The sequence below is a fragment of the Pan paniscus genome, chromosome 4, assembly GCF_029289425.2.
Source record: "Pan paniscus chromosome 4, NHGRI_mPanPan1-v2.0_pri, whole genome shotgun sequence".
NCBI lineage: Eukaryota > Metazoa > Chordata > Mammalia > Primates > Hominidae > Pan > Pan paniscus.
This window is the reverse complement of record NC_073253.2, coordinates 114,467,357-114,486,013: the sequence shown is the minus strand read 5'-3', so window position 1 is coordinate 114,486,013 and position 18,657 is coordinate 114,467,357. Positions and strand designations below refer to the sequence as shown.

Sequence of the window (18,657 nt, the reverse complement as noted above, 5' to 3'; positions counted from 1 at the left end):
AGGAGGCTGAGGTGGGAAGACTGCTTGAGCCCAGAAGTTTGAGACCAGCCTGAGCAACATGGAGAAACCCCATCTCTACAAAAAATAAAATTGAGCTGGGCATGGTGATGCATGCCTGTAGTCCCAGCTGCTCAGAAGGCTGAGGCAAGAGAACTGCTTGAGCCCAGGAGGTCAAGGCTGCAGTGAGCCGTAATCACACCACTGCACCCAGCCTGGGAGACACAGTGAGACCCTGCCTTTAAAAAAAAAAAAAAAAATAGAATGGGATTTTGTACACAATCCATTGAGAATATACATAAATGGTACAACCACCTTGGAAAATATTTGAATAGTTTCACAAAACGTTTAACATATACCTACACATGATCCAGTCTTTCTACTCCTAGGCATTTACACAAGACAAATGAAAGCATTTTTCCATAAAATGTGACTTTTGCATGAATATTCAAAGCAGCCTTATTTGGAAGAGGTCCGAAATAAAATCAGCTCAAGTGTTCATTAACAGGTAAATAAACTATGGTATATCCATATAATGTAATAAGCATCATAATAACAAGAATGAACTACTAAAACACACAACATAGATGAATCTTGAAATAATTATGCTAAGTCAATGGACACAGACTATAAACCAAAAATGACGTATTATATGATTCTATTTACATAAAATTCCAGAAAACAACAAATGAATCTTTAACACCAGGAAAAAGTTTGGTAGCTGCCTGGGGAAGAGGGCACAGGTGGGAGAGAAAAAAAAAATGGAGGGATTAAATTCTGGGGACTGATGGATATAATCATTATCCTGGTTGTGGTGACGGCTTCGCTAGTGTATATACATGCCAAAATTGAACAAGTTGTGTGCTTTAAATATATGTAGTTATTTTAGGTCAGGCATACCTTACAAAGATTTTTTTTTTAAACTATATAGCAGTGGGCTTGGAAAAATGCTGGCCAAAATGATGTTAACCCTCCCCTCAAAAAGACTGTATTTTGACGCAGCATGAAGCTGACTATAGAAATACAACATTATGATTATTAACATTTTATAAACAGTATCAAAACAAAAATGTTTGTATAAGAATTCCTGATATGTGGCTGGGCGTGGTGTCTCACACCTGTAATCCCAGCACTTTGGGAGGCCAAGGCAGGCAAATCACCTGACGTTGGGAGTTCAAGACCAGCCGGACCAACATGGAGAAACTCTGTCTCTATTAAAAATACAAAAATTGGCTGGATGTGGTGGCCCATGCATGTAATCCCAGCTACTTGGGAGGCTGAAGCAGGAGAATCGCTTGAACCCGGGAGGTGGAGCTTGCAGTAAGCTGAGATCGCACCACTGCACTCCAGTCTGGGCAACCTGAGCGAAACTCTGTTTCCAAAAAAAAAAAAAAAAAAAAAATCCTGATAATGTGTAGACAGTAATAAGTAATCATCAAAACCCAGGCAAGGAAAATTGTTAACTGATTAAAAGTTTGAATTATATTCCCTCAAAACCCCCAAAGGCCACTAGATAGTTTGAAAGTATGAATGACATATAGACTTATTTTGCAAAAGTTTTAGTTATAATATACACCTGATATCAAATCAGGCTTTTTAATTAATTGCACAGAATTATTTCTCCTATTTTACCAAAGGATTCCCGTTGGAAAGAATAAGGGGTAGAAATTAGTAACCTTAAAAATTTTTTTGAGCAATTTTTCACTTAAAAATCACTGCTGAGATTGTTTTAAATACAGAATATGAAAAACATGAGTTAAATATTAACCTCATAAAGTCGTAGTTGAATTGGCCAGGCGAGGTGGCTCACGCCTGTAATCCTAGCACTTTGGGAGGCCAAGGCAGGTGGATCACCTGAGGTCAGGAGTTTGACATCAGCCTGGCCAACATGGCAAAACCTCATCTCTACTAAAAATACAAAAAGAATTAGCCAGGTGTGGTGGTGGGCGCCTATAATCCCAGCTACTCAGGAGGTTGAGGCAGGAGAATCGCTTGAACCTGCGGGGCAGAGGTTGCAGTGAACCAAGACTGTGACACTTCACTCCAGCCTGGGCAAAAAAGCGAAACTCCGACTCAAAAATAAAATAAAATAAAGTCATAGTTGAATATGCAACCACAGGACGCCTAGGAGTTTTTTCATAATTATACAGATTCTCATCTTTTGTGCTTTGGTTCTCAAGTACCATGAGTACTTACTATGTATCCTTAAGGCACTTTGCTACATGCTATTACTACCAGTAAAATAAATGCTATGTAACAGTATTTACTATATTTTTAGGAATTAATATTAATTCCTAATTTGAATTTTTAAATATCATTAATTTTAATGTCATTAATTCCTAATTTTAGTATCATTAATTCCTAATTTGAATTTTAACTTCAAAAGTGATATTTGCAGAATTAAAACAATACTACTAGACAATTGCTATTGTAATCACATGTATTAAGAACTTTAGTTGTATTTACTCAGAAAAATTTGTAGCCAAAACAAGATACATTCAACTCCCTTTAAAATTGCATTCTCTTATCTAACAAAACAGAAACCACTTTCACAACTGCAGTATTTAAGTCGTTAAAATAAAAGGAGAATAATTTGAGGGAACAATACTTTAAATCCATTGGAAACAAAGACCAGTTTAAAACTAAAATGCAAATGCTTTGTTCTTTTGTGAAAGAATGCAATTTTTAATTTCAGTTGAATGATATTTTGTACCTTATTGATGTTTGGCTCCTCCATCATAGAATTTTTGATGGTTTCACTGTTGTCCTCTAATGACTTCATCAAGAAAGAATAACCACATGACAAAGAGTAAAGATGAGATGTAACATGCAAAATACTGGGGATTGTTTAAATGCTATATTTTAAACCAAATTTACTAGAAAAGAACATTATATGGAGTTACTATTCTTAAAATTTCATACACCTTATAAGAAGCATGTGTGAGGGTGCATGGTTAGGAAATGAGCAAAACTTAATCCCTCAGAACTCATTAACTACCACTATAAATTTTATTCTAACCCTAAGAAGTTTTTACTCAATTTCGAAATGTTGACATTAAAGCACGATTGAAACCAAAATACTTTATATTAAAATAATCAGAGCTACTGGTGTCAGAGTACTATGAACAAAGTCGAATTATTCTCTTACTCGCTGCTTTGTCTTATCTCCACATCTGAACCTTCAGGAAAATCTCTTGATTAGAAAATTTCAATTTCTACATGTATCTAATTCTCTTCCACTGATGAAGCCAGAAATAGTCAATAAATTGCTGGGAAGCACATACACTTCTTAAAAGGGAATAGTAGTACTTGTTAAAGAAAGAGTTGTTCCAAGACTTTTAGTTCTTCTCAGAAACTCAAACAAAACAAAACAAAAAAAAACAGAAAAAGGAATTGGGAACAATGATGGGAGTTGTCAAGTCCCAATTTTTTTATTAAGAATGACTTAATCTAATTGCAGTTGTCTGTACTTTCTATTTAAATACAAAGGGAAGACATTCTATTTTAAAACACAGGTACCAGTAAACTTTACCAAACAGGAAAAGAAACGATCTGAGAAAACCAGGATTTTAGGGTCAGATGAAGAAACCGTAAAATTTCATTTTCAAACACATAAAGAAAGAAAGAAAGAGCAGTTCTCAGAATACTCTCCCATCACCTGCCATCCAAAATACAGGACCTGTTATATATGTATCTCCTAACCATCTGGAAAATCACAGTGACTTTGACTAAAATATTTAAGCATAATCATCATTTTAGAAAAATAAGAGATGGAAGGTGATTTTGTTAATACTAAAAATAGGCTAGTAACCTTTCCGGTAAAGATTAATTTCACACAAACTCTATATTCTATTTAACTCCATTCAAATCTATGCTTTACTATATAACATTTTTCTTTTCATATTCTCTATCAAAAAGACACTATTTTAAGAGTATCACTATCAAGAATAAAACAACAAAGCAATAACAACAAACTTTTAGTAACTACCATTAATTGCGTCAAGGTTTAAATAAGTTAAATCTATTTATCAAAACATTGCAAAGTAAGGGCTATTATAGTCATTTTGCATTAAAAAAACAAAATTCAGAGAAAATATTCAGCTTACTGATAGTCACAAAACTGTTAGTCCAACATTCATATTCATGCTCCTGATTAAAATAATTACAATAAAAATAATTTAAAAATTTTTTTGAGATATCATGAAACTCCAAAGAATAACAGAAATTTTAAAATGTGTAGTTATACTTATTATTTGCTATGTTTACCTATTCTGGCTTGACTATACTACTCTATTTCTTTAATGAGTCTATTCCTGAATCAACTAGACAATCTAATGGCTCAACAGTTTTTTTGTATTGTTTTCAGAACTACTTCATTTCCCAAATACCCAAATATATCAGCAGTAGATTTTTCTAAGATTAATCAAATATGTCAATTTTTTTAAAAAAAGATCAAATAAACAAATGAAATACATTCATGTTTGTCTAAATTTCAATATTACACCAAGGTACTCAGGTCAAAAGTCTTCTAAGTCAGCAAGAACACTACATACTATTTCCTGACTTGGTCGATTTGAATATATTTACAAAATGAGGCAAACAGTAAATAACAGCATATACAGTTTCCACTTAAAATTGGTGCTTAAATTGAGAGACAATGAGATATATATGTAATTTTCCTTTAAGGTAGAAAGGTTAGATGTCAATCTTGCTTTTTGCTTACTTGTCTATTGTGAAGCCATTCAATTTATTTCTTCAACTGAAATATCTTCAGTGTTTCCTCCACCTTCAAAAACTGTACAAAGCTTGCTTTCAGACTAGTTCAGTGCTACTCAAAATGTGGTTCACGTACCAAATGTCAGTTCTGAACTCTTCGTTACCAGTCCAGGAGACAAAAAGAATTGACTACATCACTGCATCTACTGTTCAGTTCACCTGAACTTTTTAGTAACAAAACTTTCCCAATGAAAGAAACAAGTTCCCCATATCATTAGACTGATAATTATTACTAGCACTAAACTAAATGACAAAAAAAAAAAACCCATTATGATAATATCAAGGTATAAGCAACCAGTTACACTACAGGTTAATTTGGGTTTGTAAAATTTCATTAATTTAAGCATAATCCACAGAAAAGAAAATGTACATATTTAAAAAGTTGGCTGGGTGCAGTGGCTCAAGCCTGTAATCTCAGCACTTTGGGAGGCCAAGGCAGGTAGATTGCCTGGGCTCAGGAATTCAAGACCACCCTGGGCAATATGGTGAAACCCTGTCTCTACCAAAAATACAAAAAATTAGCCAGGCATGGTGGCGTTCATCTGCAGTCCCAGCTGCTAGGGAGGCTGAGGTGGGAGGATCGCTTGAGCCTGGGAGGCAGAGGTTGCAGTGAGCTGAAATGGTGCCACTGTACTCCAACCTGTGTGACAGAGTGAGACTCCATCTCAAAAAAGATAAATAAATACAAGAAAAATTTTTCAGGCCGGGCGTGGTGGTTCACACCTGTAATACTAGCACTTTGGGAGGCTGAGGCGGGTGGATCACCAGGTCAGGAGATCGAGACCATCCTGGCTAACACAGTGAAACCCCGTCTCTACTAAAAATACAAAATATTAGTTGGGCGTGGTGGCGGGCACCTGTAGTCCCAGCTATTCGGGAGGCTGAGGCAGGAGAATGGTGTGAACCTGGGAGGCGCGGAGCTTGCAGCAAGCTGAGATCGCACCACTGCACTCCAGCCTGGGTGACAGAACAAGACTCCGTCTCCAAAGAAAAGATAAATAAATAAATAAATAAAAAATTTTCAGTATACAATTAAACTTCTAAGTTACAATTAAACTTCTAAGATAGACTTCTTTTAACTGTCACATGAAAATCATAGAAAATTTCTATCTTGTCTCTTAAATTGATGATCATGACAATTCAAAACAAGACGCGGAATATTAAACATTTTTATCGAGAAAAAAGTCCCAAATACATTTGAATTAATTAAATTGATTTATGAAAATACTGCCCCTTTTATAAATTACACTGTTCTAAGCATTAATTGCCTATGTTTATGATACGTGTTTTCAAAAAATCTGTAAAATACAACTCATTTTAATGGTTACATGATAATATAAAAGACTTCAATAATAAAATAGTAAACAGGTTTTAACTTATACAGACCTCATTTAGACACCTTTTCTTTGTGAATATATTTTTGATAAAGGTTTCCTGAATTTCTTCCTGCTTCACCAAATACTGCCAAAGCCTCTTCACAGACAGTGCCAGATGGTGTTTGGATCTACAGAGAGAGACAGCAAATTTAATCATTAACTTCAGAAATTTCTGATTAACTTGATAACAATTCCTTGGTGCCATATAAATTATAATAAATTAACTGCAATCAGACTGTATGACTGGAGGCAGATCATATGGCCAACCTTTTCGTTAAAGGATTTCCTTAAAGGATTAGTACATAATTCAGGCTTTGTGGACCATATGGTCTCTGTCACAACTACTCAAGTCTGATATTGTACAGGTAAAGTATCCCTTATCTAAAGTACTTGGGACCAGAAGTATTTTGAATTTCATATATTTTCAGATTTTGAAATATTTGAATATATATGTCTAAATTAAAAATTCATTTATGTTTCATATACATCTTATATGCATAACCTGAAGGTAAGAAATTATATATATATAAAAATATATAAATATATATAAAAATATAAATATATATAAATATATATATAAATATATTTATATAAATAATATATATTTATATATAATTATATATAAATAATATATATATTATTTATATATATGATTATATATAAATAATATATATAAATAATATATATAATATATATGTAAATATATATATATATGTATATGTATATTTTTGAGATGGAATCTCAATCTTTGGCCCAGACTGGAGTGCAACAGGGCGATCTTGGCTCACTGCAACCTCCACCTCCTGGGTTCAAGCGATTCTCCTGCCTCAGCCTCCCGAGTAGCTGGGATTACAGGCACCTGCCACCATGCCCAGCTAATTTTTGTATTTTTAGTAGAGAAAGGGTTTCACCATGTTGGCAGGCTGGTCTTGAACTCCTGACCTCAGGTGATCCATCCACTTCAGCCTTCCAAAGTGCTGGCATTACAGGCAGTGAAGGTGAGAAATTATATTTTTAATAATTGTGTGCATGAAACAAATTTGTGTTAAATAGTTATATGTGGCATTTTCTACTTATAGCATCATGTTGGTACTCAAAAAATTTTGAATTTTGGAGCATTTCAGATTTGAATTAGGGACTGTCAACTTGCAGTGGGAAAGCAACTACTGGCAATATGCAATTGAGAGGATTTATGGCTATAATCCAATAAAACTTTATTTAAAGAAGCATGCAGAGGTCTGGATTTCACCTGTGGGGATGGCCATAGTTTGCTGATCCCTAACCTAGGGCCATAGGATCTAACAAAAGTAGGTATGCTTTAGCAAAATCTCTGGGACATAGCTAAGGCAGCATTAGGAGGGAAATTCACAGCACTAAATGTCCACATCAAAAAGTTAGAAAGATCTCAAATTAACAACCTAACATCATAATGGAAAATATCAGAGAAGCAAGAACAAATAAACCCCAAAGCTAGCAGAAGATAAAAAATAACAAATATCAAAGCTGAAATGAAAGAAATTGAGACACACAAAACCATTCAAAAGATCAACGAATCCAGGAGTTGGTCTTTTGAAAAAATTAGTAAGACAGATAGACTGCCAGCTAGACTAATAAAAAAGAAAAGAGAGAAGATACAAATAAACACAATTAGAAATGACCAAGGAGATGTTACCACTGACCCCACAGAAATAAAAATAACCATCAGAAACTACTATGGACACCTCTATGCACACAGACTACAAAACCTACAAGAGATGGATAAATTCCTGGACACATACACCCTCCCAAGACTGAACCTGGAAGAAATGATTCCCTGACCAAACTAATAATGAGCTCTGAAATTCAATCAGTAATGAATAGCATACCAACCAAAAAAGGCATAGAACCAGATGGATTCACAGCCAAATTCTACGAAATGTACAAAGAAAAGCTGGTACCATTCATACTAAAACTATACCAAAAAACTGAGGAGGTGGAACTCCTCCACACCTAATTCTATGAAGTCAACATTATCCTGATACCAAAACCTGGCAGAAGTAACAAAAAAAAAAAAACAAAACTTCAAGCCAATATCCTTGATGAATGTCAACACAAAAATCCTCAACAAAATACTTGCAAACCAAACCCAGCAGCACATCAAAAAGCTAATTCACCATGATCAAGTAGGCTTAATTCCCAGGATGCAAGTTTGGTTCAACATATGCAAATCAACAAATGTGATGAATCACATAAACAGAACTAAAGACAAAAACCACATAATTATATCAATAGATGAAGAAAAGGCTTTTGATAAAATTCAACATCAATCCATGTAAAAACTCTCAATAAACTAGGTATTGAAAGAACATACTTCAAAATAGTAAGAGCCATCTATGACAAACCCACAGCCAACATCATACTGAATGGGCAAAAGCAGGAAGCATTCTCCTTGAAAACCAACACAAGACAAGGATGCTTTGTCTCACCACTCCTATTCAACCTAGTAATGAAAGTCCTGGCCAGAGCAAGCAGGAAAGAGGAAGAAATAAAAGGCATCCACATAGGAAGAGAGGAAGTAAAACTATGCCTGTTTGTAGATAACATGATTCTATATCTAGAAAACCCCATGTCTCAGCCCAAAAGCTCCTAGATCTGATAAACAACTTAGCAAAGTTTCAGGATACAAAAATCAGTGTACAAGAAATCACTAGCATTCCTATACACCAACAACAGCTAAGCTGAGAGCCAAATCAGGAAGGCAGCCCCATTCACAACTGCCACAAAAAGAATAAAATACCTAAGAATACAGCTAACCAGGAGGTGAAAGATCTCTACAATAATTACAAAACACTGTGCAAAGAAATCAGATAAGACACAAAAAAATGGAAAAAACATCCCATGTTCATGGAGAAGAAGAATCAATATCATTAAACTGGCCATATTGCCCAATTTACAGATTCAATGCTATTCCTAACAAACCACCACCACCATTCTTCACAGAACTAGAGAAACCTATTTTAAAATTAAAATGGAACGTAAAAAGAGCCTGAATAGCAAGGCAATCCTAAGCAAAAAGAACAAAATTGGAATCACATTACCTGATTTCGATGTATGCTACAAAAACACAGTAACCAAAACAGAACAGTATTGGTACAAAAACAGGCACATTGACCACTGGAACAGAATAGACAACTGGGAAGTAAGGTGACACACCTCTGGCCATCTGATCTTTGACAAAGCTGACAAAAACAAGCAATCAAGAAAAGACTCCTTATTCTATAAATGGTGCTGGGATAACCGGCTAGCCAAATGCAGAAGATTGAAACTGAACGCCTTCCTTGCAACATACACAAAAATCAACTCAAGATGGATTAAAGACTTACATGTAAAACCAAAAGCTATAAAAATTTTAGCAAACAACCTAGGCAATACCACCCCGGACACAGGAACAGGCAAAGATTTTATGACAAGGACCCCAAAAGGAATTGCAACAAAAGCAAAAATTGGGGGGAGGAGCCAAGATGGCCGAATAGGAACAGCTCCGGTCTACAGCTCCCAGCGTCACCGACGCAGAAGACGGGTGATTTCTGCATTTCCATCTGAGGTACCAGGTTCATCTCATTAGGGAGTGCCAGATAGTGGGCACAGGCCAGTGGGTGCGCGCACCGTGCGCGAGCCAAAGCAGGGCGAGGCAATGCCTCACCTGGGAAGCGCAAGGGGTCAGGGAGTTCCCTTTCCTAGTCAAAGAAAGGGGTGACGGACGCACCTGGAAAATCGGGTCACTCCAACCCGAATATTGCGCTTTTCAGACCGGCTTAAAAAATGGCACACCACGAGACTATATCCCACACCTGGCTCGGAGGGTTCTACGCCCACGGAATCTCGCTGATTGCTAGCACAGCAGTCTGAGATCAAACTGCAAGGCTGCAGCAAGGCTACGGGAGGTGCGCCCGCCATTGCCCAGGCTTGCTTAGGTAAACAAAGCAGCCAGGAAGCTCCAACTGAGTGGAGCCCACCACAGCTCAAGGAGGCCTGCCTGCCTCTGTAGGCTCCACCTCTGGGGGCAGGGCACAGACAAACAAAAAGACAGCAGTAACCTCTGCAGACTTAAATGTCCCTGTCTGACAGCTTTGAAGAGAGCAGTGGTTCTGCCGGCACGCAGCTGGAGATCTGAGAACTGGCAGACTGCCTCCTCAAGTGGGTCCCTGACCGCTGACCCCCGAGCAGCCTAACTAGGAGGCACCCCCTAGCAGGGGCACACTGACACCTCACACGGCAGGGTATTCCAACAGACCTGCAGCTGAGGGTCCTGTCTGTTAGAAGGAAAACTAACAAACAGAAAGGACATCCACACCAAAAACCCATCTGTACATCACCATCATCAAAGACCAAAAGTAGATAAAACCACAAAGATGGGGAAAAAACAGACCAGAAAAACTGGAAACTCTAAAACGCAGAGCGCCTCTCCTCCTCCAAAGGAACGCAGTTCCTCACCAGCAACGGAACAAAGCTGGATGGAGAATGATTTTGACGAGCTGAGAGAAGAAGGCTTCAGACGATCAAATTACTCTGAGCTACGGGAGGACATTCAAACCAAAGACAAAGAAGTTGAAAACTTTGAAAAAAATTTAGAAGAATGTATAACTAGAATAACCAATACAGAGAAGTGCTTAAAGGAGCTGATGGAGCTGAAAACCAAGGCTCGAGAACTACGTGAAGAATGCAGAAGCCTCAGGAGCCGATGCGATCAACTGGAAGAAAGGGTATCAGCAATGGAAGATGAAATGAATGAAATGAAGCGAGAAGGGAAGTTTAGAGAAAAAAGAATAAAAAGAAATGAGCAAAGCCTCCAAGAAATATGGGACTATGTGAAAAGACCAAATCTACGTCTGACTGGTGTACCTGAAAGTGATGCGGAGAATGGAACCAAGTTGGAAAACACTCTGCAGGATATTATCCAGGAGAACTTCCCCAATCTAGCAAAGCAGGCCAACGTTCAGATTCAGGAAATACAGAGAATGCCACAAAGATACTCCTTGAGAAGAGCAACTCCAAGACACATAATTGTCAGATTCACCAAAGTTGAAATGAAGGAAAAAATGTTAAGGGCAGCCAAAGAGAAAGGTCGGGTTACCCTCAAAGGGAAGCCCAACAGACTAACAGCGGATCTCTCGGCAGAAACCCTACAAGCCAGAAGAGAGTGGGGGCCAATATTCAACATTCTTAAAGAAAAGAATTTTCAACCCAGAATTTCATATCCAGCCAAACTAAGCTTCATAAGTGAAGGAGAAATTAAATACTTTACAGACAAGCAAATGCTGAGAGATTTTGTCACCACCAGGCCTGCCCTAAAAGAGCTCCTGAAGGAAGCGCTAAACATGGAAAGGAACAACCGGTACCAGCTGCTGCAAAATCATGCCAAAATGTAAAGACCATCGAGACTAGGAAGAAACTGCATCAACTAACGAGCAAAATCACCAGCTAACATCATAATGACAGGATCAAATTCACACATAACAATATTAACTTTAAATGTAAATGGACTATATTCTCCAATCAAAAGACACAGACAGGCAAGTTGGATAAAGAGTCAAGACCCATCAGTGTGCTGTATTCAGGAAACCCATCTCACGTGCAGAGACACACATAGGCTCAAAATAAAAGGATGGAGGAAGATCTACCAAGCAAACAGAAAACAAAAAAAGGCAGGGGTTGCAATCCTAGTCTTGGATAAAACAGACTTTAAACCAACAAAGATCAAAAGAGACAAAGAAGGCCATTACATAATGGTAAAGGGATCAATTCAACAAGAGGAGCTAACTATCCTAAATATATATGCACCCAATACAGGAGCACCCAGATTCATAAAGCAAGTCCTGAGTGACCCACAAAGAGACTTAGACTCCCACACATTAATAATGGGAGACTTTAACACCCCACTGTCAACATTAGACAGATCAACGAGACAGAAAGTCAACAAGGATACCCAGGAATTGAACTCAGCTCTGCACCAAGCAGACCTAATAGACATCTACAGAACTCTCCACCCCAAATCAACACAATATACATTTTTTTCAGCACCACACCACACCTATTCCAAAATTGACCACATACTTGGAAGTAAAGCTCTCCTCAGCAAAAGAACAGAAATTATAACAAACTATCTCTCAGACCACAGTGCAATCAAACTAGAACTCAGGATTAAGAATCTCACTCAAAGCCGCTCAACTACATGGAAACTGAACAACCTGCTCCTGAATGACTACTGGGTACATAACGAAATGAAGGCAGAAATAAAGATGTTCTTTGAAACCAACGAGAACAAAGACACAACATACCAGAATCTCTGGGACGCATTCAAAGCAGTGTGTAGAGGGAAATTTATAGCATTAAATGCCCACAAGAGAAAACAGGAAAGATCCAAAATTGACACGCTAACATCACAATTAAAAGAACTAGAAAAGCAAGAGCAAACACATTCAAAAGCTAGCAGAAGGCAAGAAATAACTAAAATCAGAGCAGAACTGAAGGAAATAGAGACACAAAAAACCCTTCAAAAAATCAATGAATCCAGGAGCTGGTTTTTTGAAAGGATCAACAAAATTGATAGACCGCTAGCAAGACTAATAAAGAAAAAAAGAGAGAAGAATCAAATAGACACAATAAAAAATAATAAAGGGGATATCACCACCGATCCCACAGAAATACAAACTACCATCAGAGAATACTACAAACACCTCTATGCAAATAAACTAGAAAATCTAGAAGAAATGGATACATTCCTCAACACATACACTCTCCCAAGACTAAACCAGGAAGAAGTTGAATCTCTGAATAGACCAATAACAGGAGCTGAAATTGTGGCAATAATCAATAGTTTACCAACCAAAAAGAGTCCAGGACCAGATGGATTCACAGCCGAATTCTACCAGAGGTACAAGGAGGAACTGGTACCATTCCTTCTGAAACTATTCCAATCAACAGAAAAAGAGGGAATCCTCCCTAACTCATTTTATGAGGCCAGCATCATTCTGATACCAAAGCCGGGCAGAGACACAACCAAAAAAGAGAATTTTAGACCAATATCCTTGATGAACACTGATGCAAAAATCCTCAATAAAATACTGGCAAACCGAATCCAGCAGCACATCAAAAAGCTTATCCACCATGATCAAGTGGGCTTCATCCCTGGGATGCAAGGCTGGTTCAATATACACAAATCAATAAATGTAATCCAGCATATAAACAGAGCTAAAGACAAAAGCCACATGATTATCTCAATAGATGCAGAAAAAGCCTTTGACAAAATTCAACAACCCTTCATGCTAAAAACTCTCAATAAATTAGGTATTGATGGGACGTATTTCAAAATAATAAGAGCTATCTATGACAAACCCACAGCCAATATCATACTGAATGGGCAAAAACTGGAAGCATTCCCTTTGAAAACTGCCACAAGACAGGGATGCCCTCTCTCACCACTCCTATTCAACATAGTGTTGGAAGTTCTGGCCAGGGCAATCAGGCAGGAGAAGGAAATAAAGGGTATTCAATTAGGAAAAGAGGAAGTCAAATTGTCCCTGTTTGCAGATGACATGATTGTTTATCTAGAAAACCCCATTGTCTCAGCCCAAAATCTCCTTAAGCTGATAAGCAACTTCAGCAAAGTCTCAGGATACACAATCAATGTACAAAAATCACAAGCATTCCTATACACCAACAACAGACAAACAGAGAGCCAAATCATGAGTGAACTCCCATTCACAATTGCTTCAAAGAGAATAAAATACCTAGGAATCCAACTTACAAGGGATGTGAAGGACCTCTTCAAGGAGAACTACAGACCACTGCTCAAGGAAATAAAAAAGGATACAAACAAATGGAAGAACATTCCATGCTCATGGGTAGAAAGAATCAATATTGTGAAAATGGCCATACTGCCCAAGTTAATTTACAGATTCAATGCCATCCCCATCAAGCTACCAATAACTTTCTTCACAGAATTGGAGAAAACTACTTTGAAGTTCATATGGAACCAAAAAAGAGCCCGCATCACCAAGTCAATCCTAAGCCAAAAGAACAAAGCTGGAGGCATCACACTACCTGACTTCAAACTATACTACAAGGCTACAGTAACCAAAACAGCATGGTACTGGTACCAAAACAGAGATATAGACCAATGGAACAGAACAGAGACCTCAGAAATAACGCCGCTTACCTACAACTATCTGATCTTTGACAAACCTGAGAAAAACAAGCAATGGGGAAAGGATTCCCTATTTAATAAATGGTGCTGGGAAAACTGGCTAGCCATATGTACAAAGCTGAAACTGGATCCCTCCCTTACACCTTATACAAAAATCAATTCAAGATGGATTAAAGATTTAAACGTTAGACCTAAAACCATAAAAACCCTAGAAGAAAACCTAGGCATTACCATTCAGGACATAGGCGTGGGCAAGGACTTTATGTCCAAAACACCAAAAGCAATGGCAACAAAAGCCAAAATTGACAAATGGGATCTAATTAAACTAAAGAGCTTCTGCACAGCAAAAGAAACTACCATCAGAGTGAACAGGCAACCTACAAAATGGGAGAAAATTTTTGCAACCTACTCATCTGACAAAGGGCTAATATCCAGAGTCTACAATGAACTCAAACAAATTTACAAGAAAAAAACAAACAACCCCATCAAAAAGTGGGCAAAGGACATGAACAGACACTTCTCAAAAGAAGATATTCATGCAGCCAAAAAACACATGAAAAAATGCTCATCATCACTGGCCATCAGAGAAATGCAAATCAAAACCACTATGAGATATCATCTCACACCAGTTAGAATGGCAATCATTAAAAAGTCAGGAAACAACAGGTGCTGGAGAGGATGTGGAGAAATAGGAACACTTTTACACTGTTGGTGGGACTGTAAACTAGTTCAACCATTGTGGAAGTCAGTGTGGCAATTCCTCAGGGATCTAGAACTAGAAATACCATTTGACCCAGCCATCCCATTACTGGGTATATACCCAAAGGACTATAAATCATGCTGCTATAAAGACACATGCACACGTATGTTTATTGCGGCATTATTCACAATAGCAAAGACTTGGAACCAACCCAAATGTCCAACAATGATAGACTGGATTAAGAAAATGTGGCACATATACACCATGGAATACTATGCAGCCATAAAAAATGATGAGTTCACGTCCTTTGTAAGGACATGGATGAAATTGGAAACCATCATTCTCAGTAAACTATCGCAAGAATTAAAAACCAAACACCGCATATTCTTACTCATAGGTGGGAACTGAACAATGAGATCACATGGACACAGGAAGGGGAATATCACACTCTGGGGACTGTGGTGGGGAGGGGGGAGGGGGGAGGGATAGCATTGGGAGATATACCTAATGCTAGATGACGAGTTAGTGGGTGCAGCGCACCAGCATGGCACATGTATACATATGTAACTAACCTGCACAATGTGCACATGTACCCTAAAACTTAAAGTATAATTAAAAAAAAAAAAAAGCAAAAATTGACAAATAGGATCTAATTAAACTTAAGAGCTTCTGCAAAACAAAAGAAACTACCAACAGAGTAAACAGACAACCTACAGAAATGGGAGAAAATACTTTCTAACTATGTACCTGATAAAGGTCTAATATCCAGCATCTATAACAAACTTCAACCAATTTAAAAAAGAAAAACACCACCATTAAAAAGTGGGCAAAGGACATGAACAGACACTTTGCACAAGAAGACGTACGTGCCAATAAGCCTAAGAAAAAAGCTTAATATAACTGATCATTTGAGAAAAGCAAATCAAAAGCACAATGAGATACCATCTCATACCAGTCAGAATGGTTATCATTTAAAAATAACAGATTATTTATAAAAAATAAGAGATGCTGGGAAGGTTGCAGAGAAAAGGGAACACTTACGCACTGTCAGTGGGAGTGTAAATTACTTCAGTCATTGTGGAAAGCAGTATGGCGATTCCTCAAAGAGCTAAAAACAGAACTATCATTTGACCTAGCAAACCCATTACTGGGTATATACCTAGGGTAATATAAATCATTCTACCATAAAAAACACATGCACAGAAGTGTTCGCTGCAGCATTATTCACAATAGCAAAGACATGGAACCTAAACGCTCATCAGTGACAGACTGGATAAAGAAAATGTGGTACAGATACAAGAAATACTATGCAGCCATAAAAAAGAATGAGATCACATCTTTTGTGGGAACATGGATGGAGCTGGAGGTTACTATCCTTAGCAAACTAGTACAAGAACAGAAAACCAAACACTGTATGTTCTCACTTATAAGTGGGAGCTAAATGTTGAGAACTCATGAACACAAAGAAGGGAACAACAGACAGTGGGGTCTACTTGAGGGGGAAGTGGGGAGGAGAAAGAGTATCACAAAAATAACTATTGGGGGCCAGGCACGGTCGCTCACAGCTAAAATCCCAGCACTTTGGGGGGCTGTGACAGGCGGACTGCTTGAGCACAGGAGTTTGAGACCAGCCTGAGTAACAAGGTGAAACCTTGTCTCTACAAAAAATACAAAAAATTAGCTGGGCATGGTGGTGTGTGCCTGTGATCCCAGCTACTCAGGAGGGTGAGACAGGACTGTTTGTGCCTAGGAGGTGGAGGCTGCAGTGAGCTGTGATTGTGCCACTCTACTCCAGCCTGATTAATAGAGCAAGACTTTGTCTCCAAAAAAGGAAAAATAACTACTGGGTGCCAGGCTTAGTACTACCTGAGTGATGAAATAATTTGTAGAACAAATCCTCATGACGTGAGTTTATTTCTGGGATCTCTATTTTGTTCCACTGGTCTATTTGTCTATTTTTGTACCAGTACCATGCTGTTTTGGTTACTGTTGCTTTGTAGTACAGTTTGAAGTCAGGTAATGTGATGCCTTGTTATTTTTGCTGAGGATTGCTTTGGCTATTCCAGCTCTCTACTGGTTCCATCTGATTTTAGAATAATTTTTTTCTAATTCTGTTAAGAATGATGTCGGTAATTTGACAGGAATTGTGCTGAATCTGTTGACTGCTTGTTGTTTAGTGCTATAAACTTTCGTCTTAACACTTTTGTGACCAGCTATTTTGAAAAGCATTGTTCTAGAGCAGGTATCAATAAACTACAGCTCACAGTCCAAATCTAGCCTACCTACCATTTTAAGAAATAAAGTTTATTGGACAAAAACTGAATATATTTGTGTACATGTTGTCTATGGTTGCTTTTATTCTACAATGGCAGGGTTGAGTAGTTATGACAAGAATGTACAGCACAAAAAGTAAAACTCCTATCTTAAAAACAGTATTCAGGGTGGGTGCGGTGGCTCACGCCTGTAATCCCAGCACTTTGGGAGGCCGAGGCGGGTGGATCACCTGAGGTCAGGAGTTTGAGACCAGCCTGGCCAACATGGTGAAACCCCATCTCTACTAAAAATACAAAAATTAACCAGGCGTGGTGGCAGGCGCCTGTAATCCCAGCTACTCAGGAGACTGAGGCAGGAGAATCACTTGAACCCAGGAGGCAGAGGCTGCAGTGAGCTGAGATTGTGCCACCGCACTCCAGCCCGGATGACAGAGCGAGACGCCATCTCAAAAAACAAACAAAAAAACCCAAATAGCATTCATAAGAAAACCTACTTGAAAGGAGTGTTTGTAGGTTCCAGTAAAGCTTTGTGGCGAAGAATTGCAGGACCTGCAGACAAACTCTCTTCGGCGGTATGACTTGCGATATAATTTTGAGGTGGCCCACCATGGATTTCAAGTCGTCGGAGAAGAACTTGTTCCCAACATTGAAGAGTTTTTAGAACCGCATGACAAAGAGGTGAACTAACTGGAAGCTCTAAAATGGGAACATTGACTCATATTAATCTTATGCAGTAAAATGCCATATTCAATTTTAAGAAAGACTGAAATGAGAGAGGGGAGAGCAGATGCAGGAAAAAAAAAAAAAGACTGAGATGAAATATTAACATACACTTTGGCAGGGAAGATGTGCAAGGTGAGGTGGGCAAAGAAACCCAGTGGATTACAAAAGGTATGCCATAAATCTGTGTATTTCAACATTACTGCTTTTGACTTTAATATTACAAGAAAAATGTATCTGAAGATTATGAAAATATGTATGTGGGGAAAAGTAAATCGCTTTAAATCAAACTTGTCCAACCCATGGCCCACAGGCTGCATGCGGCCCAGACAGCTTTGAATAAAGCCCAACACAAATTCATAAACTTTCTTAAAACATTATGAAATTTTTTGTGATTTTTCTTTTTAGCTCATCATCTATTGTTAGTATGAATGTATTTTATGTGTGGCCCAAGGCAATTATTCTTCTTCCTGTGTGGCCCAGGGAAGCCAAAAGATTGGACACCCCTGCTTTAATTTGTATCAGACTAATTTCTGTATGGCATATAACTCTTTAAGATCTGTAGAAAATGAAAACAATACATAAAGTTAAAATTAAATAATACTTGCCATGGAACTCAGCACTTAGCAG

General features: G+C 37.9%; 1 protein-coding gene across 7 annotated transcripts in view; it reads right to left on the bottom strand.

The window, feature by feature from the left end:
- DMXL1 (Dmx like 1) overlaps positions 1–18,657 on the bottom strand; it is a 191,335-nt gene that overhangs the window by 39,564 nt on the left and 133,114 nt on the right. For 4 of the 7 annotated variants that reach the window (XM_063604600.1, XM_063604601.1, XM_057302334.2 and 1 more), the window contains 3 exons: positions 17,802–18,003; positions 6,160–6,277; positions 2,711–2,773 (listed from right to left, as the gene is read on the bottom strand). In XM_063604600.1, the coding sequence (XP_063460670.1) occupies positions 2,711–2,773; positions 6,160–6,277; positions 17,802–18,003 (383 nt within the window). The remainder of the gene's footprint in view (positions 1–2,710; positions 2,774–6,159; positions 6,278–17,801; positions 18,004–18,657) is intronic. The other 3 variants (XM_034960380.3, XM_034960383.4, XM_057302335.2) reach the window with 1 other exon arrangement.